The sequence below is a fragment of the Rhinoraja longicauda genome, chromosome 2 (assembly GCF_053455715.1).
Source record: "Rhinoraja longicauda isolate Sanriku21f chromosome 2, sRhiLon1.1, whole genome shotgun sequence".
Classification (NCBI taxonomy): Eukaryota; Metazoa; Chordata; class Chondrichthyes; order Rajiformes; family Arhynchobatidae; genus Rhinoraja; species Rhinoraja longicauda.
Genome location: NC_135954.1, coordinates 33,977,998 through 34,001,445, shown reverse-complemented (window position 1 = coordinate 34,001,445; position 23,448 = coordinate 33,977,998). Strand labels below are relative to the sequence as shown.

The 23,448-nt window shown below is 45.0% G+C and overlaps 1 protein-coding gene across 8 annotated transcripts in view; it reads left to right on the top strand.

The window, feature by feature from the left end:
- The window catches only part of adam22 (ADAM metallopeptidase domain 22), a 230,863-nt gene that overhangs the window by 145,517 nt on the left and 61,898 nt on the right, over nucleotides 1-23,448 (top strand). For all 8 annotated transcript variants that reach the window (XM_078416827.1, XM_078416844.1, XM_078416837.1 and 5 more), the window contains exons 15-17: nucleotides 14,404-14,503; nucleotides 15,901-15,972; nucleotides 20,065-20,157. In XM_078416827.1, coding sequence (XP_078272953.1) covers nucleotides 14,404-14,503; nucleotides 15,901-15,972; nucleotides 20,065-20,157 — 265 coding nt within the window. The remainder of the gene's footprint in view (nucleotides 1-14,403; nucleotides 14,504-15,900; nucleotides 15,973-20,064; nucleotides 20,158-23,448) is intronic.

Below are 23,448 nucleotides of genomic sequence, written 5' to 3'. Positions count from 1 at the left end.
CATCATGTCTTTCTATACTAATCCGATTTGCCTGCTTCAATTCCATATCCCTCTTTGTCTTGCTTCTTCAAATTTTCAGTATGACAAGATGCCTTTTAAATGTTGTTACTGTGCCTGTCTCCACTACCTAATCTGGCAGTTCATTCCAGATACCAACTAATCTTTGCGTGAAAAATGTACTCATCGGATCCCCTTTTAACTAATTCCCACTCACCTTAAACCTATGCCCCACAGTTTTAGGCACCCCTACCAAGGGAAATAGACAGTGGCTATTTACCCTTTCTTTGCCTCTCATAAGTATATATTCCTCCACCATGTCACCTATTAACCTCCTTATCTCTCCTAGCTCAATCCCAACAATCAAGGCAACTTCCTTCTGAATCTTTTCTGCACACTCTCTTGTTTAATCACATCTTTCTTGCAGTGTGGGGACCAAAACTGCACATGATACTCTGTGTGATCTAAGCAATGTTTTATACAACTGTAACATGACTTGCCATCTCTTGTACTCAGTGCCTTAGCAGATGAAAACAAGCATTCCATCTGCCTTCTTCACCACCCGGTTTACCTGTGTTGCTACTTTCAAGGAACTACGTATTTGCGTTCCTGGGACTGCCTGTTTAACAACACTCCTTTCCTCTTGTGTACTGTATTGTGACCATGTTTATGGATTAGCCCTCTGTGGTGAAAAGAATACATTCTCAACTCTGCACAGAACTGTAGAGTTTGGAAGCTGGACTCTTCCATGATCCTTATTATTGATTGTTAGTTTTAACCGGGCCTGTCCGTGCACCAAAGACGTCATTGTATTAATTACTTTCTATAGTAATGGGTGGCACAGTGGTGCAGCAGTAGAGTTGTTGCCTGACAGCGCCAAAGACCCTGATTTGATCCTGACTACCGGTGCTTGTCTGTACGAAGTTTGTACGTTCTCCCCATGTCCTGCGTTGGTTTTCTTCGGGATCTCCGGTTTCCCCCCACACTCCAAAGATAGAAACATAGAAAATAGGTGCAGACATAGGCCATCAAGCCAGCACCGCCATTCAATATGATCATGGCTGATCATCCAGAATCCGTAGCCTGTTCCTGCTTTTTCCCCATATCCCTTCATTCCATTAGCTCTAAGAGTTATATTCAACTCTCTCTTGAATACAGTGAATTGGCCTCCACTTCCTTCTGTGGCACAGAACTCCACAGATTCACAACTCTGTGGGTGAAAAGGTTTTTCCTCATCTCAGTCCTAAAAGGCCTGCCCCTTATTCTTAAACTGTGACCACTGGTTCTGGACTTCCCCAAAATCGCGAACATTTATCCTGCATCTAGCCTGTCCAATCCCTTAAGAATTGTATATGTTTCTATAAGATCCCCTCTCATCCTCTTTAGATAGAGCTCTAGGGGCTAGTGGAATCAAGGGATATGGGGAGAAGGCAGGCACGGGTTATTGATTGGAGACGATCAGCCATGATCACAATGAATGGCAGTGCTGGTTCGAGGGGCCGAATGGCCTCCACCTGCACCTATTTTCTATGTTTCTATCCTTCTAAATTCCAGTGAATACAAACCCAGTTGACCCTTTCATCATATGCCAGTCCCGCCATCCTGGGAATTAACCTTGTGAACCTACGCTGCACTCCCTCAAGAGCAAGGATGTCCTTCCTCAAATTAGGGGACCAAAACTGCACACAATACTCCAGGTGTGGCCTCACCAGGGCCCTGTAAAACTGCAGTACGACCTCCTTGCTCCTAAACTCAAATCCTCTCGCTATGAAGGCCAACATGCCATTTGCTTTCTTCACTGCCTGCTGTACCTGCATGCTTAATGTACAGTTTTGTAGATTAATTGGCTTGGTATACTTGTAAAATTGTCCCTAGTGTGTGTAGGACAGTGATAGTGTGGGGGGCACGGTCTTGGTGGGCCAAAAGGCCTGTTTCCATGCTGTATCTCGAAACTAAACTAAGTCTGTGCCATGAAGTCCTTTGCCGCAGAACACATGCACCCTCATTCAATAGACAATAGGTGCAGGAGGAGGCCATTCGGCCCTTCGAGCCAGCGCCACCATTCAATGTGATCATGGCTGATCATTCTCAATCAGTACCCCGTTCCTGCCTTCTCTCCATACCCCCTTTGGGGAGCTGGAAGCTGCAATGTCCTTGGATACCCTATCCCATTCGCAGCCCACTCATACCAAGCACAACATTTAAATCGAGACCTATCCTCTATGACAGCGTTTCTCACCATTTTTACCCCTGCAGAACCTTGAGATAATTTTCATGTCTCAGGAAATCCCTGCATAAAAATTATTATATATCTTTATTAATCTCTTTCTTTCTCTTTCATAAACTTTAATGTTCATAAGGCAAACATAATATATTTTTCTGATAACTGGTTTAAGCAAAAAATAACTTGCGTTTTACTCAAGTTTATTGACAATGCAAAACACAAAAAATGACTCAAAAATGCATTTACATATGATTAGCCTATTTATCACTATTTCCCTCGGAACCCCTAGCGACCTCTCGCGGAACCCTAGGGTTTCTGGGAACCCCGGTTGAGAAACGTTGCTCTATGATGTGCAGTGAGTCAATAGTTTATCTTGGTTATATAAAATTGTGGGACTTCATCTCGCCTGAGTTCTTGCTTCTCTACCATTTTCCATCCCTGCTGTGGTTTGCAGAAAGGAGAAAGGTGTAAAGATAGGATTATTGAGGGAGCTGCAAATTTTGCAGCTTTTAAATGTGAAGTGTGTAGTGAGTCCAAACGAGCGATATTATCCAAAGACTTTATTGTCGATAAAACCCGTGACAAACGCAACGTACTTACTCTTGGACTAACACTAACTTCGCTCGCTAATCTAATCTCTAACTCTAGTTTGGCGCCAGGCACTCAAATACCTCGCGCTCCCACACCATGTGATCCGTAAACCAATCCGAGGGTTCTAGACTACCTGGCCAATCCGTATATCCCTACATGACCCCCCCCCCAGAACCCTCGAAACCATACATCACGGGCGCCCGAACCTCCCGCCCGGAACGTGTACGGAGGGGGGAAACCAATACCCCCAGCGTGACAGGAGGCGGGGTGGATGCCGCCGCTGGAGGTGATGGGGGGTCCACTGGAGCGGAGGGTGAGGGTGACGGGGGGCACTTGATCGGCAACGGCGGCCCGGGCCCAACCATAGGCGGCGGAGGCCCGAGAGGTGGAAAACAGGGCGCCGCTGGTGGGACCAGTGGAGCGGCCACCGGCCGGCCCCGGCGCGGAGGCTGAGCCACCGACACGGGGAGGTCCTGGTCCAAATGGGCAGGCTTGAGCCGGGATACATAACGAGCTCCTGGCGATTTCCCACCTGCAAGGTGAAGGTGACAGTCCCTCTTTTCAGCACCTGGAACGGGCCCTGGTAAACCGACCGAAGAGGGGGGCGGTGGGAATCTTTCCGAAGAAACACGAAATCACAGCCCCGCAAGTCCGACGGAACGTGAACTGCTATGCTTCCGTGACTGGAGGTCGGGACTGGAGCCAGAGAATGCACGCACGTGCCCGGAGGGAGCCCAAAACTGACGTGACGGACGGCGGCAAGGCGGGAGTGGAAGGGAGAATGTCACCCGGCACCCGCAGGGGCGAACCGTAGACGAGCTCGGCCGAGGATGTGCCCAGCTCAGCCTTCGGGGCCGTACGAATGCAGAGGAGGACCCAAGGCAGCTGGTCATCCCAATCGTGGCCGGTCAGGCGAGCACAGAGGGACGCCTTCAGCTGCCGATGGAAGCGCTCCACCATCCCGTTGGATTGGGGATGATAGGCGGTGGTCTGCTGTAAACGAGACCCATACAGCTGTGCCAGCGCGGCCCAGAGGGAGGAGGTGAACTGGGCCTCCCGATCCGTGGTGATGATAGCCGGGACGCCGAAACGGGCCACCCAATGCAACGCCAGGGCCCGTGCACAGGAGGCCGCCGAGTTGTCCGACAATAGGAGCGCCTCCGGCCAACGTGTAAACCGATCAACCACCGTCAGCAGATGAGTATAACCCCTGGAATAGGGCAATGGACCCACCAAATCCACATGGATGTGGAAAAAACGGACGGGGGGAACCTCGAATCTCTGGTATGGGGGCTGGACATGGCCATGAACTTTGGAGGTCTGGCACGGAATGCAGGCACGTGCCCAGGCTGCCACCTGCTTCCGCAGGCCGTGCCAGACAAACCAGGCGGCCACCATGGCTGAAGTCGCCCTGATGGACGGATGTGCCAGGCCATGAATGGCCTCAAAAACCTTACGCCGCAGAGCGGCAGGCACCACCGGGCGAGGGCGTGGAAGGGAAACGTCACACCACAACTTGGTACCTGTGGGGCCACACGCCACCTGCTCCAAACGCAGTCCCGATGCTGTGGAGACGTACACCGCGGCAGTCCCTTCCAGGCGCTGAGCCTCCGCTAGCTCCTGGAAATCCACCTGTTTACCCACCACGGCTACAGAGGGAATGGCCGGCCGGGACAGGGCATCAGCAACGGCATTCAGCCTACCCGCAATATGACGGACATCGGTGGTAAACTCCGAAATCAGGGTGAGGTGCCGCTGCTGGCGAGCCGACCACGGATCAGAAACCTTAGCGAATGTCAGAGGTTTGTGATCCGTGTAGGCCACAAAAGAACGGCCTTCCAAAAAATAATGGAAGTGGCGGACTGCTAAATAAAGGGCCAGGAGCTCCCTATCAAACGCACTATACTTGAGCTCCGCTCGAGAGAGCTGCCTGCTGAAAAACGGCAGGGGCTGCCAGTGACCGTCGACCTGCTGCTCCAAAACCCCACCCACCGCCACGTCTGAGGCGTCCACCGTCAGAGCCGTGGGGGCGGAGGAGCGCGGGTGTACGAGCATGGTGGCATTGGCGAGGGCCTGTTTGACCGCGACAAAAGCCATCTCTGCAGCTGCGGACCATACCAACTCAGCGGGGTTACCCGAGAGGCATTGAAAAAGGGGGCGCATGACCCGAGCTGCTGCAGGCACGAACCGATGATAAAAGTTCACCATGCCCACGAATTCCTGCTAGCCCTTGATGGTAGTAGGGCGAGGGAAAGAGTGGACCGCGTCCACCTTAGCTGGCAAAGGAGTGGCACCGGCCGGAGTAACCCGGTGACCCAAAAAATCCACCGCTGACAGGCCGAATTGGCATTTGTCCGGATGGAGAATCAGGCCGTGGTCTTGCAGCCTCTGGAACACCGTGCGGAGGTGGACCAAGTGCTCCTGGACCGAACGGCTGGCAATCAAAATATCATCAAGGTAAATAAACACGAACGGCAAACCTCGACCCACACGGTCCATCAGACGCTGGAATGCCTGAGCTGCATTTTTAAGGCCGAAAGGCAAACGCAACCACTCAAACAACCCGAACGGAGTAATGGTAGCCGTTTTTGGAATGTCTGGCGGGTGGACCGGGATCTGATGATATCCCCGCACTAAATCGATTTTTGAAAAAATTGTAGCCCCCTCCAGGCTGGCTGAGAAGTCCTGAATATGCGGAATCGGGTAGCGGTCCGGCCGTGTTGCCGCGTTGAGTCGACGGAAGTCCCCACATGGTCTCCACCCCCCAGATGCTTTGGAAACCATATGCAAGGGGGAGGCCCACGGACTCCTCGAAAGCCGAATAATTCCCAGCCTCTCTAAGTTTAGGAACTCCTCTCGAGCCATGGCCAGCTTGTCGGGTGGGAGGCGCCGTGCCCGGGCAAAAACCGGCGGCCCCTCGGTCGGGATGAAATGAACGACCCCGTGCTTCTCGGAAGGTGCATCGAACCGCTGAACGAGGAGCTGCGGGAAGTCGGCTAGGACCGCATCGAACTGACCGGGAGCCGTGGTAATGGCCTGGATCGCTGGGCTGGGTGGGGCGGCGCTTGGAGGAGCCTCCGGCCCGGTACCTCGGGGCCGTACGCTAGCCGAGGGTTGCAGGCCCCTCCCGCGGACGTCTACGACCAAAGAAAACGCCCATAGGAAATCCGCACCCAAAATGGCCTGGCCCACATCCGCAATGATGAAATCCCAACGGTAAGTCCTGGACTCGAAGGACAGGGACATAGCCCTTTTACCGTAAGTAGGGATGGTGCTACCATTCACTGCAATGAGGGGCGGCCCCTTCCCCCCCGCTTGAACTTCGCAGTCGTAGGGGGGCACAATACTCACAACCGCTCCCGTATCCACCAGAAAAAAGATCCCGGTACTCTGATCTGTAGCGTAGAGGCGGCAGTTACGGCCAATCGAGACTGCCTCTACATTCGATCGGCCCAGGCATTTCCCGGAAACGAACACGGGGCTCTGCAGCTTCGAGCCTCACTGCCCCACCGCTGATGGAAAAAGCACCAGCCGCGCCTATTCGGCCCTGTTGTTCGAGCCCGCTGCCAATGAACAGGCGCCGCAGCCCTCTCTTGGCGGGCCGACTGCAAAATAGCGGCCGATGTGTCGCTCTCCCGGCCGCTTCACCGACTGCCGCTGGGCCTCGAGACCCGGTTAACCGAGCCGTCTCGGGTGTGCCGCTCCCTAACGAGCGTGTCGGCCTTCTCGGCGAACGCTACCGGATCTTCAAAAGAGACGTCCGCCAACACCAACCTGACGTCCCGAGGTAGCTTCTCCCGAAAGGCCGCTTCGAACACCATGCACGGCTGATAGTCGCCCATCAAAGTCAGCATCTCGGTCATCAACTCCGACGGCAGCCGCTGCCCCAGCTCTGGCAAATGGAGGAGCTTCAGAGCCCGCTGGTTCTGGCTCCAGCCAAAAGTCCTCAGCAGGAGCCTCTTGAGCCCCACGTACTGCTCCGTTTGCGGTGGACTGGTCAGGTACTGACCGACCCGCTGCAGACAGCTCACCAGGTGGTGGTACTTCTCCTGGTCTTCCTCCACCCTTTTAAGATGGAACTGCGATTCCGCCTGCACAAACCACAGGTGCGGCTGATGGGCCCAGAACGGCGGTAGATGAATCTCGCCCGCGCTCGCTCCCGCCTGCGACATGCTACTGCTTCGATTTTTACGTTCGAGGTCACCAATGTAGTGAGTCCAAACGAGCAATATTATCCAAAGACTTTATTGTCGATAAAACCCGTGACAAACGCAACGTACTTACTCTTGGACTAACACTAACTTCGCTCGCTAATCTAATCTCTAACTCTAGTTTGGCGCCAGGCACTCAAATACCTCGCGCTCCCGCACCACGTGACCCGTAAACCAATCCGAGGGTTCTAGACTACCTGGCCAATCCGTATGTCCCTACAAGTGATCATGAGTTGAAGCAGAATAGTGTTGCCAGGTGGAGCACTGTCTCAAGATAATGTCTCTTGCAGTAAGGATCATGCAAGGTGTTTGGTTGATTTTACTATTTTAGTTCAATAACAGAAAGTATGTACAAGGTTTGAGATATAAGTTTGCAACAGCTATGTGTGTGAGAGTACGATGGACCATTGTTGTTAGCAGGTGAGCAATGGGCATGTAACACATAGAAACCATTGAAGCCTAGTGGTGCATCTGGTGGATATGGTATTTAAAGATTGATTCACAAATATTGACTATGTGTGAGGCCGTGGAACTTTTACGGCACTGCATTCCTGTTGTCTCTGGACACGATCACCAGGGTCATTTGCTCACAAAGCTTTTACACTGTGTGCCAGCCCAGGCTGCTGGCTCCATTGGAAATGGACATCCATATAGCGATCAGGACTATATGCAACAAGAGCGATAAGCAACTTATTATAGGACAGTATTGCCTGGTCATCATTGCTCCATGCTCAATAGCATTGACATCCTTTGCAGCCTAGCCTTGGAGCCAAAGGAGAAGGAGGTGTATTCATAACCCTTACAGACAGTAACCATGACTGTAATCACCATGACTGTACTTCCACTGATACGCCTATGCACCAAGAAAAATACATGCTAGGCTCTCATTGAGGAGCTGAAAGTGGCTGAACTCACAGATAAGTGTCTGAGTTATCCTATTCACAGCAGCTGTACGAATATGAACTATATATGCAGGAGCCCAGTACTCCCCCATCCTTATTATTATTCTGAATTACTTTAATTATCATGATAGTTCATCCTTTGATCTTCTAAAATAAAGTTAAGCCAAATTTAGTATTCTGACAATAATGAATTATGTGCACCTGCAGAATTGAAACATTTCCAGACTTTTTCTGAAGGCAGTGTTCCCACCAACACCTCTTATCCAGCCAGATGACCCTAATCTGAACAGTGGGAAAATGTCAACATCCATGGACCTGGCCCAACCATTCATGTCCACCCTACAATGTTCATGGACAGGAGTGGTACACTGACAATAGACAATAGGTGCAGGAGGAGGCCATTCAGCCTTTCGAGCCAGCACCGCCATTCAATGTGATCATGGCTGATCATTCTCAATCAGTACCCCACCAACGGGGTATCCCACCAACCCCACTGACAATGAACAGTATTAGGATAAGGCAAAACTAAAGGTATAGCCTCTAATATGAAGGTAATGGAAATTGTGGTTAATTCTTCTGAAATTATTTGCAGTACGCATTTGCACCAGGTTGCACTTGTGCGCCTGGACTCAACAAGGCCACTGCAGAAATGGTCGCTGACACTTGAATCTTCAGGTTCCTCTGGGCATTAATGCTTCAGAACGACCTGGGACGGAAAAAAATTGAACTTTGGAAGTCTACATTTTTCAAGTGCAATTGTTTTGTTCATTGCTATATCCAATATTTGCTTGTGCAATGGATGGAAAGGGGGCACAACATAATTCAGTTTCCTTGTAGCATTGACTACATTGTGCTGCAGGTGAATTGACGAAAGATCCTAACGTTTTGTATCAGACCCTTGATGGAAAGTGGGCTGCTCGAAGAAATACACAGATTAGAGTCACATTTGCTTTTTGACCATGGTGCTGCGAGATTGCTTCACCCCAAAACAGCACATAATATGAGGTTACATATACCTGAAAGGGGGACAGTTTTATTGTACAATTACCAATTGTTGGAAGGATGATGCTGTTTTTATGGGACCATTGCACTCCTATCAATCATCAACAACAAAAAATGGTAATATGTTCATTTGAATATGAAACCCTAAAAGCAAATCTATGTGTCACAATTTTATTTGTGTAATAATCTTTCATAGATTAAGCAGCGCTGATTTTCGAATTTGCTTAATCAGTAAATATAATTGGGAACAAATTTGCATATTATTAACATTGAACAAAATTGTTTAATATGGTATTATCTTGCCCTTAAATGATTCAATTTACATTCCAAGTATGCAATGTTCATTAACATTCTATTCATAATCATACAAGTTATCCCCTCCAGAATTTGAATTATCACATGTTACACTACAGAGAAAAGCTATGTAGAGTCGTAGAGTCCTACAGCATGAAAGCAGACCCTTCGGCCCTACTAGTCCATGCCTACCAAGATGCCCCATCTAAGCTAACCCCATTTGACAGCATTTGGCCCATATCTCTCTAAACCTTTCCTATCCATGTACCAGTCTGTAAAAGGATATCACTCGTACGCAGAGTCTTTTACTAAATACGTTTATTAATAACACTATACACATTATGCCCTAGCTGTCCGTGGTCATCACTGGAACTAGAGAGCGAGCTGGAGGTGGGGAAACTACAATTATACAAGAGACCATGGGGCGTGGTTAGTAGTGGTGAGGTCACTATGTTAAAGGAACATGCACTGATCTACACAGTCCCAAGTGTATTTTAAATGTTATTATAGTATCTTCCTCAACTACCTCCTCTGGCAGCATGTTCCATTTGCCCGCCACCCTCCAAGTGAAAAAATTCCCCCTCTGATTCATATTAAATCAGCCTTCCCTCATCTTAAACATATATCCTCTTGTTTTTGATTTCTCCTACCCCGGGTTAAAAAAACCCACACTGCATTCACCCTATCCCCCTCATGATTTTATATACCATTTGACCTAAAAATTTGGGGCTAAATTAAATTTACACACCAGCCACCTTGTCCAGGCACATCCACCGATCTTCTCTCCTTATATCAGTTTATCCAGAATCCTTTTTAAAAGAATTTTAAAGAATTTAAGACCTTACCACAACAGTGGCACCACAGCAGAGAATCAAGATTTAATCACCCCTGTAAAGAAAGATAATCACTTCCCTCTTAATTCTGTAAGAACTTAATGCAAAGTTACTTCTTGTTGCCGTCTCAACAAGAGGCAGTGGAAACATCCTTCAAATTATACTTTATCAGGGGCCTTGAAAGTTCTTTTATATTTAATAATTCACAGGATGTCATATCATTGACGAGGCCTGCTTGTGTTTTCCATCTGCAACAGCACTTGATAATGTAGCAGTGAGACATCTTCCTGAATCACTGCAGTCTGTCTGCTGAAGATACAACAATGGTGTTGTTGGGCAGTGAGTTGATTGACCATTGATGTATTTCCAAATTAGAATGAAGTATGACTTGATGGAAAAGCTGTTGTCCTTATCCTTCTTGTTACCGATTAGGAGAAGGGGAGATGCGACGAGACCTGGGTGTCGTGGTACACCAGTCATTGAAAGTAGGCATGCAGGTGCAGCAGGCAGTGAAGAAAGCGAATGGTATGTTGCCATTCATAGCGAGGGGATTGGAGTATAGGAGCAGGGAGGTTCTGCTGCAGTTGTACAGGGCATTGGTGGGACCACACCTGGAGTATTGCGTACAGTTTTGGTCTCCTAATCTGAGGAAAGACATTCTTGCCATAGAGGGAGTACAGAGAAGGTTCACCAGATTGATTCCCGGGATGGCAGGACTTTCATATGAAGAAAGACTGGATAGACTCGGCTTGTACTCGCTGGAATTTAGAAGATTGAGGGGGGATCTTATAGAAACTTACAAAATTCTTAAGGGGTTGGAGAGGCTAGATGCAGGTAGATTGTTCCCGATGTTGGGGAAGTCCAGAACAAGGGGTCACAGTTTAAGGATAAGGGGGGAAGTCTTTTGGGACCGAGATGAGAAGGTTTTTTTCCACACAGAGAGTGGTGAATCTGTGGAATTCTCTGCCACAGAAGGTAGTTGAGGCCAGTTCATTGGCTATATTTAAGAGGGAGTTAGATGTGGCCCTTGTGGCTAAAGGGATCAGGGGGTATGGAGAGAAGGCAGGTACGGGATACTGAGTTGGATGATCAGCCATGATCATATTGAATGGCGGTGCAGGCCTGAAGGGCCGAATGGCCTACTCCTGCACCTATTTTCTATGTTTCTATGTTTCTTTGTTACAGATGACGGGCTTGAGAGATGCTTTTAGAGTTGCCCAAGTGAATAAATGCACTGCTTTTTGTAGATGACACACATTGCAGCAGCAATGCAACTTTGGTGGAGGGAGTGAATGTTTAGGTTTGGGAAGCAGTCAACAAAACCGCTTTGTCCTGGATAGTTTCTTGGATATTGTTGAAGACGCACTCGTCCATTTAAAGACCTGACCATATCCAGTGGAAGTGTCACATTTAAGGCACTCTTCACATTAAATAAATAAAAATGATGCTGTTTTCAAAGCATTAAATATTATGTCACTGACATAATTATTTAAGACAGTGTTATGTGAGATACCGCATTAAAGGAGGTATTTTGGCCCGCAGAGACCATCGACCCCTCATTTATATAAATTATACATTCATCCCATTGTCTTTGTTCTCCCCACACTCCCATCAACTCACCAGAGATCCAACCAGTCACCTAAACAGAAGGGTCAATTTACAGTGGCCAGTGAATCTATCTACCTGTACATCTTTGGATGCCAGATGAAACCAGGGGTCCCAGAGGAAACCTTCATGGTTACAAGAAGAATGCGCAAAATCCACACAGCCTGCACCTGAGGTTAAGATTGAACCCAGGTCTTTGGTGCTGTTTCAGCGTAACATGCTTTACACTGGAATTTTATAACATGAGTGACAATAGGAAAGACCGGATGCAAATTCAGTTTGCATTTTCTTTTCCCGTTAGTTGTGCTGCAGTAGTTAAAAGTTATACAAATGAAGAGTTAAATAAAAATCATAATGAGACAAGCTGAATGCACTGTTGAATGCTTTAGTGTTATAATTTCAGATATTCTAGATAATCTCAGGAGGGTTGTTTGGATGAGTGTAGTGCACCTTTGACTACGTGCTCATTTGAGTAAAGGTTATGTTAAAAAAATGCATTTCTTAATTGGCGTAGGAACAAATTTACATTGTCATAGTCCTCGGGCATCTCAGGGTACAGTGACATTTGGTCTCACTTACCCAAAGGAATATATTATTCCCTTTTAATCTGAATTAAATTGAGTAAATGGGATTTGATTCAAGTGTGTTCATGATGGAGTAGAATCTGGGTTCAGCTTGCTGGTCCCACTGGTGATTGAAAAATGTATGGAGTTTGTAAATTCTCCCCGTGACCTGCGTGGGTTTTCTCTGGGAGCTCCAGTTTCCTTCTACACTCCAAAGATGTACAGGTTTGTTGGTTAATTGGGTTGGCAAAATTGTAAAATTGTCCCGAGTGTGTGTAGGATAGTGTTATTATGCGGGGATCACTGGTCGGTGCAGACTCGGTGGGCCGATGGGCCTATTTCCACGCTGTATCTCTAAAGTCTAAAATAAATTCTAAATTAGAGAAATATAAAGCCTTTACAGTTTACCTTATTATCCATGTAGGCCATGATGCCAATCTCTGCGAATCCCATTTGCCTATATTAGGCCAGTAACCCTTCCCACCTCTCCTATCCAAATACCTGTTTAAATACCTTTTAAACGTTGGAATATTATTTGCCTCTACCACCTGCTCTGCCAGCTAATTCCAAATATACATAATACTCTTTGAGGTTTGAATCTCTTTTAAATTTCTCCACTTTTTGCAATTAACCTATGCCCTCTAGCACGAGGCAATCCTCTCGTAGGGAAAAAAAAGTTCCAATTATCTATCCAATACCTGTCCATCTGAAGAAGGGTCTTGATCCGAAATGTCACCCATATCTTCTATCCAGAGATGCTGCCCGTCCCGCTGAGTTACACCAGCATTTTGTGTCTATCTTCGGTTTAAACCAGCATCTGCGGTTCCTTCCTACAAACCTGTCCCTAATAATTTTGTAAACTTCTAAGGTTAACCCTCTGCCTCCTTTGTTCCAGTGAGAATAAACCCAGCATTACAATCCGTATCCCAGGCAACATCCTGCTGAATAAATACAAACACACCAGCTAACTCCGCTAATCAAAATGCAAAACCAATAAGTGTGTCAAAAACCCGAGGATATTTACAGCACCCGTAGTCAGGATCGAATCTGGGTTTCTGGCGCTGTAAGGCAGCATCTCTACCACTGCGCCACTGTGCCATCCCATTTGTCCCAAAACTGAACCAGACTATTCATTAGTCTGGTTCAGTTTTATCTATTATAATAAAATGTGCATCATGTTAGTTGTTAGGATGTTTAAAGTTATGAGTTCACTGCTGTAACATTGAAACAGGATGCTTCAGAAATCCTTGGTTTTAATTGCTCTTTGCAGTTAGGTTACTTCACCACACATTTATATTCATTTCCGTTCATCTGCCAAAATATGTGGCCTAATGTGTAAGCAATTAAGTGGTTATGAATGGCTTTAAAAGCAATACAGCGATGAAAGAGTTATTGTAAACAGTAGTTAAATATGCAGATTCCTACCTGGGGACAAGTGGCTCCATGAATGTTTGGTGATTAGTTGCATTGATAATTTTCAAGCTCCTTAAATAGCACACCCACAATCACATCTGCATGCACATCTCTCCGTTATATTCATACTAACTTAAGCTGCATGAAGTCTTGCAAGTGATGAAATTACTTCATGCTACAAAAGGTTTGTTTTTATTATTTTATCTGCCCCTGAATTTTGAGGTCACGATTTGCATCTGGGCCCTTCATACAAATGTGGCAGTTATCATTGAATCTGAGAAATTGATGACGCAGAAGTACACGATTCAGCTCATAAGGTTCATTGTTATGTTTTACTTTTGTCCCTTAAACATTTCCCTGCATAACTGAAGCTTAGAGAGGTGTAAGGACATTACTTTGATCAAAGGTACAAGAAGATTGTAGGATGGCAGCGGACATGAATTTAGCGGGATCGCAGGAATGCAGCACAAACATGGAGTGCTTAATTAGTCATAGTTAACTTTGTTGAAGATGAGTGGAAATTTCTTATGGTTTCGTGAGCATAGTATCTTCGTTCGGGATCACTCTCTAACCACCTCACTGTAAACGGGTTAAGTGATAATCATGTTTGCTGTTTGTGAATGAAACCAAGCACTAAAGATGAAAGTCTGACCAGCAGTCTTTCAAGAATTTCAGTCTACCTCTGTTAAGAAGATGCACAGTTGCACCTGATAAATGTAGTCGGTATCTTTCTATGATCAAATTAATTTATCTTGTTAATAACTGCAGGTATTATCGTCCACATACATTTTCTAAATGCAACATAGAAGAGTATGAGGAATTTTTGAACAATGGTGGTGGTAATTGTCTCTTCAATAAACCTACCCGAGTAAGTATCACAACATCACATGTTATTTTGCTGTTTACTTTTGTTTATTATCTGGATCATTTTCCACGTTTTCTAAGTTCTAATATTTCTGTTATGTTTTATGTTAATCTCTGAAAATTGATTTAATGCTACAAGAAGATTGTTAGATACATAAACCTGTAGACAGAAGGATCTGCAGATGCTGGTTTACAAAAAAAGATACCAAAGTGCTGGAGTAATTTAGCAGGTCAGGCAGCATCTCTGGAGAACATGGATAGGTAATGTTTCAAGTTGGAACCCTCCTTCAGACTCCTGAAGAAGTTCTGATCCGGAACGCTGCCTATCCTTGTTCTCCAGAGATGCTGTCTGGCCCACTGAGTTACTCCAGCACTTTGAATCTTTTGTAATATAAAACTAGAGCTATTTAGATCAGTTTAGTTTAGTTTATTATTGTGATGTGTACTGAGGTACAGTGAAAAGCTTTGTGTTGCGTGCTATCCAGTAAAAGAAAAGACTATACACGATTACAATCAAGCGAGTGCAGATAAATGACAAAGGGTAAAATAGACAATAGGTGCAGGAGTAGGCCATTCGGCCCTTCAAGCCAGCACCGCCATTCAATGTGATCACGGCTGATCATTCTCAATCAGTACCCCGTTCCTGCCTTCTCCCCATACCCCCTGACTCCGCTATCCTTAAGAGCGCTATCTAGCTCTCTCTTGAATGCATTCAGAGAATTGGCCTCCACTGCCATCTGAGGCAGAGAATTCCACAGATTTACAACTCTCTGACTGAAAAAGTTTTTCCTCATCTCCGTTCTAAATGGCCTACCCCTTATTCTTAAACTGTGGCCCCTTGTTCTGGACTCCCCCCAAATAGTTAGTACAACATAAACTAAACTAAACTAAATTAAAATTACAAGTGGCTCCACCACTCACCCATCACCAGCCCTCTTTGGCAGCTTCTCCACACTGAGCCATGTAGCAATTTAATTGGTGCTGGAGGGCCAGCCGAGGACAGGGATTCCCTGCATAGTTTCAGGTGGCAGTGAGGTGTGCTGGTGTTCACCACAGGTTCCCATCAAAAGACCACTGTCGGAAATCCTTTGCTCTACTTATAATACTGCAAGAGGCCTGTTTAGTGCTGATTCCATGGGTTTGCGGGAATTAGTGGAGGATATCATTGTTACGGAGTTTGAGGAAGCCGGTGAGAATTGTGAATCTATGAGAAAAAAATATTATAGACTTTACCATTGAGCTTTCTTCTCTATATTGGAACAAATCATCAGTTAATTAAGAAAACCAGAAAATGCTGGAAACACACTGCAGTTCAGGCATTGCCAGTGGAGAGCGAAGCAAAGCTAATGTTTCAGATCCGAGTCCTTTCATTCTAAATATGTTGTTCTTTTACCAATGCAGCTTCTTGATGCTCCAGAATGTGGTAATGGATTTGTGGAGGCAGGAGAAGAATGTGATTGTGGCTCACCAACTGTAAGTAGCAATTCTGCACTATGCCATTTGCTGGCTCAAAGTCTGTGACTCTAAAGATGGTAAAACTGCCAGTGCTCACTTCACAGCAACCTTCGGGATCCATACAGGTGCAAATCCTGGTTAATGTCTAGGCTAACCTCATACCTTCATGTGGTGCAGTATTGCTGTGTTTAAGGGCAGTTAGAGAAGAATTAGAGAATTTGTGTAAATTTCATTTTATTTTCACTCAATTTCTCACCACAAAAATGAAAGCCTCATTGAATGTTTACATAGAAACATAGAAACATAGAAAATAGGTGGAGGAGGTGGCCATTTGGCCCTTCAAGCCAGCACCGCCATTCATTATGATCATGGCTGATCATCCACAATCAGTAACCTGTGCCTGCCCTCTCCCCATATCCCTTGATTCTACTAGCCCCTAGAGCTCTAACTCTCTTTTAAAGTCAACCAGTGAATTACCCTCCACTGCCTTTTGTGGCAGAGAATTCCACAAATTCACAACTCTCTGGGTGAAAAAGTTTTTTCTCACCTCAGTTTTAAATGGCCTCCCCTTTATTCTTAGACTGTGGCCCCTGGTTCTGGACTCCCCCAACATTGGAAACATTTTTCCTGCATCTAGCTTGTCCAGTCCTTTCTTAATTGTATACGTCTCTATAAGATCCCCTCTCATCCTTCTAAACTCCAGTGAATACAAGCCCAGTCTTTCCAATCTTTCCTCATATGACAATCCCGCCATCCCAGGGATTAACCTTGTGAGCCTCTGCTGCACTACTACAATAGTCAGAACGTCCATCCTCAAATTAGGAGACCAAAACTGCACACAATACTCCAGATGTGGTCTCACCAGGGCCCTGTAAAACTGCAGAAGGACCTCTTTACTCCAATACTCAAATCCTCGTTATGAAGGCCAACATGCCATTAGCTTTCTTCACTGCCTGCTGTACCTGCACGCTTACCTTCAGTGACTGGTGTACAAGGGCACCCAGGTCTTGTTGCATTTCTCCTTTACCTAATCTGACACCATTGAGATAATAATCTGCCTCCTTGTTTTTGCCACCAAAGTGGATGACCTCACACTTATCTACATTATACTGCATCTGCCATGCATCTGCCCACTCGCTCAACCTGTCCAACTCACCCTGCAATCTCCTAACAGTTCACACTGCCACCCAGCTTTGTGTCATCTGCAAACTTGCTAGTGTTACTTCTAATTCCTTCATCCAAATCATTAATATATATTGTAAATAGTTGTGGCCCCAGCACCGAGCCTTGCAGCACTCCACTCGCCACTGTCTGCCATTCTGAAAAGGACCTGTTTATTCCTACTCTTTGCTTCCTGTCTGACAACCAATTCTCTATCCATGTCAATACCCTACCCCCCAATACCATGTGCTCTAATTTTGCCCACCAATCTCCTGTGTGGGACATCAAAGGCTTTCTGAAAGTCGAGATACACTACATCCACTGGCTCTCCTTCATCCATTTTACTTGTCACATCCTCAGAAAATTCTAGAAGATTAGTCAAGCAGGATTTCCCCTTCATAAATCCATGCTGACTTGGACCAATCCTTTTACTGCTATCCAAATGCACGGTTATTACCTCTTTAATAATTGACTCCAGCATCTTCCCCACCACCGATGTCAGGCTAACTGGTCTATAATTCCCCGTTTTCTCTCTCACTCCTTTCTTGAAAAGTGGGACAATATTAGCCACCCTCCAATCCACAGGGACTGATCCTGAATCTATAGAACATTGGAAAATGATCACCAATGCGTCCACGATTTCTAAAGCCACCTCCTTGAGTACCCTGGGATGCAGACCATCAGGCCCTAGGGATTTATCGGCCTTCAGTCCCATCAGTCTACCCAATACTATTTCTTGCCTAATACAAATTTATTTCAGTTCCTCTGTCTCCCTTGATCCTCCTTCCTCTAGTACATCTGGGAGATTGTTTGTGTATTCCTTAGTGAAGTCAGAACCGAAGTACCTGTTCAACTCTTCTGCCAGTTCCTTGTTGCACATAATAATTTCACCTGTTTCTGCCCTCAAGGGACCCACATTTGTCTTTACTAATCTTTTTCTCTTAACATACCTAAAGAAGCTTTTACTATCCTTCTTTATATTCTTGGCCAGCTTACCCTTGTACTTAATCTTTTCACCAGGTATTGCCCTTTTTGTAACCTTTTGTTGTCCTTTGAAAGTTTCCCTATCCTCTGGCTCCCTGCTACTATTTGCTATGTTATACATCTTTTCTTTTAGTTTTTTTCCATCCCTAACTTCCCTTGTCAGCCACGGTTGCCTGTTGCTCCCCTTAGAATGTTTCTTCCTCTTTGGAATGAAATGATCCTGCATCTTCTGGATTATGCCCAGAAATTCCTGCCATTGCTGTTCCACCATAATTCCTGCTAGGATACTTTTCCATTTGACCTTGGCCAGCTCTTCTCTCATGCCTTCATAGTCCTCTTTGTTCAACTGCAACACTGACACTTCTGATTTAACCTTCTCCCTCTCAAATTGCAGATTAAAACTAATCATATTATGGTCACTACCTCTTAGCGGTTCCTTTACCTTTTTGTTCCCTTATTCAATCTGGTTCATTGGGTAGCACTAAATCCAGAATTGCCTTCTCTCTGGTAGGCTCCATTACAAGCTGCTCTAAGAATCCATCTCGGAGGCACTCTACAAACTCCCTTTCTTGGGGTCGAGAACCAAACTGATTTTTGCAGTCTACCTACATATTACCTTTGTTACATGCCAATTTTAACTCCTGCTGCAACTTACACCCTATATCCAGGCTATTGTTTGGAGGCCTGTAGATAACTCCCATTGGTGTCTTCACAATTCCTAAATTCTATCCACAGCGACTCTACATCGTCACCCCTCGCAAGGGACTGATTTCATCCCTCTCCAACAGAGCTACCCCACCTCCTCTGTCCATTCTATAGGACGTATAATCCTGAATATTCAGTTCCCAGTCCCGACCTTCCTGCAGCCATGTTTGTGTAATCCCCACAATGTCATATCTACCAATCTCTAACTGAGCCTAAATCTCATTCACTTCTTATACTTTGCGCATTCATATATAATACTTTTAATCCATTACTCACCTCACCTTTCACATCGATTCCTATTTCACTTGGCCATGAGCTTTCTGCCCCTTTAATTCTGGTGTCTTTCTTAACTTTTCTTATACTCTCTTTCCCTTTAACTCCATCCTTTTATTTCCAATTTGTCTCCTCCCCCCCCCCCCACTATTTAGTTTAAACCCAACTGTAGCAGTGGCAAACCTGCCTGCCAGAATGCTGGTCCCCTGCCTGTTGAGGTGCAACCCGTCCCTTTTGTACAATTCACCCTTACCCCAAAACAGATCCCAGTGGTCTAAGATTACAAATCCATGCCCCCTGCACCAGCTCCTCAGCCACACATTCAGATCCCCTATCTCCCTGTTTCTGCCCTCACCAGCACGAGGAACTGGAAGTAAACCGAGTTTGGGAGTTTTTAATGGTCCTAAATCTTAATCATTACTGGTCCTCATTGTCCCTGAGAAACAATTTTTTTTTAATGTACTGTATTATTCCCATGATTTTTAACACAGTGAAAGAAAGGTTTATTTTTTTCTTCAGTCTAATTAGCTTGCTTTCTCAACTGTAGGAATGAATATCAGAGGCATTTTAAATTGGTAAATTCATTGACAGCTTTACTGTAAGGTAAAGCACCTCCCCATCTTTGCATTTTGGGGTTTGAACTGTGCATTACATTCACTCAAGACTAAGTTACTGCTTAGATACCCACTCCATACCCAGGTAAGTATGTATTTGGGGAGTGCAGGCAGCACACCTGGTGGAATCCAATCCAATCTATTGATGTGAAGAACCTTTATTTGTGCATAAGGCATTTATAACTCAAATTGTGGCATGTGACTGAAACAGTGTCATCATATCGAGCGAGGCTATTCAGAAATTTCCATTGGATTCTGCTGTCAATTTAAAACATAGTGCAAGTTCCCACTTGTTCTGAATGCTATCTACTGATGTGGGTACATATAAAAAAGCGCCAGTGCATACTATAAAGTTATTTCTGTCTTTACTCAGGCTTGTCGGCAGGAAGGGGGAAACTGCTGTGTGAAGTGCACTCTTTTGGATGATGCCAAATGCAGCAATGGACTTTGTTGTAAAGAGTGCCAGGTAAAACTGAACATTGATGCCATTGATTGTGACAAACATTCTTATTCATTGTGAGATTAATGTAATGCAGAAACAAATGCATTAAATAAATGCAGAAACCCAATATTGATCATGGTTGTGACTAGGCAGTTACATCAGGTTCATAATCTGCATGTGCATCATCTTTTACATCGTGCCTTCTACCTTATCATCCACTTGAAATCTTCATGAAGGATGGATTTGTCTGCATTGTAAAGTAACAGGCTCCAGACTTCAGCAGCAGAAACATAGAAACATTGAAAATAGGTGCAGGAGGAGGCCATTTGGACCGAGCCAGCACCGCCATTCATTGTGATCATGGCTGATCATCCACAATCAGTAACCCATGCCTGCCTTCTCCCCGTATCCCTTGATTCCACTAGCCTCTAGAGCTCCATCTAACTCTCTTTTAAATTCATCCGGTGAATTGGCCTCCACTGCCTTCTGTGGCAGAGAATTCCACAAATTCACAACTCTCCGGGTAAAAAAGTTTTTTCTCATCTCAGTTTTAAATGGCCTCTCCTTTATTCTAAGGCCCCTGGTTCTGGACTCCCCCAACATTGGGAACATTTTTCCTGCATCTAGCTTGTCCAGTCCTTTTATAATTTTATACGTTTCTATAAGATCCTATAAGATCTATAAGCAGAGTAACGAGTCCAGAGTGGATTAGCCTTGCCCCTTGTCCTGTCCCACTGTATTTGTTCTCCTGTTTGCAACACACAAGAGTTTTACTCTGTGACTGTCTGGGTGCTGGAGGTGTTTGTGACCTCTCCACCAGACTCTTACTGCGGGTCAGAACAGGAGCCTATGACAACAGCTGGGTAATACTGGAACTCCCCTGGTCACTGCCCGAATGTGAAGGTGATATGTTGCTGTTTCTTTGCAAGACCAACATTGGTCAACTGTTTGATGAGTATCAAATTGGCTGACATTGGATTACATCACTTTCTGCAGCCTTGATATACACTGTCACAGAGGTTGAGAGTCAGTGTGTACTTCAGTCATTGGGGGTGATGATTGTCCTCTAGTGTTGGTTCCATTTCCCTTTACATCCAGGGTCAATTACTACTCTAAGAGCTCATCCATCTGACCCACTGTCCAAAATGTCCATTTCCTGAGGACATGCATAATGTATAGCTCCCTTTTCTATCCTCTTTAACCTGACATATGTCTCCCAAAGAAGAGACAGAAATTTCCACTTTGGAGGCTTCCATTAATCTTTTCAGTTTTTGTGTACAATGAACCTCTTCTGTGATGGTGTGAAAGGGGTGGTGCACTTATTTGGAGTGCTCTTGTGCCAGCCTCAGCAGTTATCCCAGCAACATGCCCACTTTAGTATGCTGAAATGGGGCAAGACCATTCGATCATAGCCAGAGTTCAACTTACCACGACAAGGGTGCATCAAGCATTTCGCCAAAAATAGATTACTTCAAAAAAGTGCCCTGCAGACAGAAGAAACTTTCCAGAGGCTTACCAGAATGGAGGTGCCATCCTCTTAATATCAATGGTTTTTGAATTGCCACACTATTTATTTCAGGATGGATGGAAGAATAAGTGAATCAAATGCTTCTTAACGTAACATTTCAAGAATAGGACAGTATATAAGCACAAGCCTTTTATTCTAACAATGTCAGGTTGTATTTCATTAAAGCCTTAACCAACATAAACAACCTTCATCTAATAATCTTATATGAGTTGCTACACTAAATATTTGGTATGATTGTGCACTTAATGCTAACCACCATGAATACATTTATTTCGCAGGAGACATGGCAATTTCAAGCCTGTCACTTGTCTTGCCAACTTTTAGCTGTAGAGCCTCCACTTTGCTGGTGTGGAGGAGCGGTTTGAAATCTTGGGAAATTTGAGGTTCAGATAAATTAAACTAATTTCATGAATACAAATACATTTCAGACAGGGCATGATATATATTTCAGACAGGGCACTTCAGGACAATTTCATTCATATGGACTAAGAGCAATTAACTAATCTATGTTTATTTGAATAGACATTAGGGGCTAGTGGAATCAAGGGATATGGGGAGAAGGCAGGCACGTGTTATTGATTATGGACGATCAGCCATGATCACAATGAATGGTGGTGCTGGCTCGAAGGGCCGAATGGCCTCCTCCTGCATCTATTTTCTATGTTTCTATGACATAAGAGTTGGCAAAAAAATCCTCCTACTTATGAAGCTTAAGGGCATAAAAAAGTGAGCTCATCACTGGGCCTTAATCAATTTTCTAATTAGCTTATCAAAACATTTTGATGCAGAAATGCAGTTTAAAAAAAATCCTTTTTGACTTAAGTGTCCAGGTGCATCTCCTTCAGATCCTAAGTGGATCTCTTATTGTGCATGCTTTTACCTTTTAAAAGTTCATATGCATAAACACACATACAAATATTATTTGAAAGGAGATTTAACTGAAACAGTCTGAAGAAAGATCTCGACCCGAAACGTCACCCATTCCTTCTATCCAGAGATGCTGCCTGTCCCGCTGAGTTACTCCAGCAATTTGTGCCTCCCTTCTAACTGCAACAAGGTGGCTTATTTAACAAATAGCAAAAGTGCTTGTTTGCTGAAGTGAATTGTCTTTGTTTTCTCAATCTTTCACAAACTGTGCAGAGAGAGCGTCATTATTTGCTGTGGTTAATTGTTGGTTTGTATTGAAACAATCTCAATCTATTCATTTACTAATCATTTAATGTAGCCGGATTTGGTTAAAATGTACTTCTTCAATCATTTCCATTGAGATTATTTAAAAAACTAATTCATGCTGAACTGCATATTATTGTTAAATTCCAGACACTACCACTGAATAAATTAACATATTTTAAGAGTAAACAACCAGGGCTGGATTCCTGATCTGTGCTGAAATATTCTGTCCAAACTGAGATAATAGTGAGATTCAACAAAACTACCCTCAGTGCCTATCAGACAATGGAATAACCAGTGATTTTTGTTTGCACCTGATCACTGTTAAGGATGTAAATTGGACAAGAGCTGGTTGCATTAGAATGAGCCATTGATCAATATTTGTACATGATCAGATAGAATCATAGAGTGATACAGCATGGAAACAGGCCCTTCAGCCCATCCTGCCTGCACCAGCCATCATGTCCCATCTACACATCCCACCTGCCTGTGTCCCTCTAAACCTGTCCTATCCATGTACCTGTCTAAATGTTTCTTAAATGTTGTGATAGTATCTGCCTCAACACCCTCTGGCAACTCATTCATACACCCACCACCCTCTGCGTGAATAAGTTACC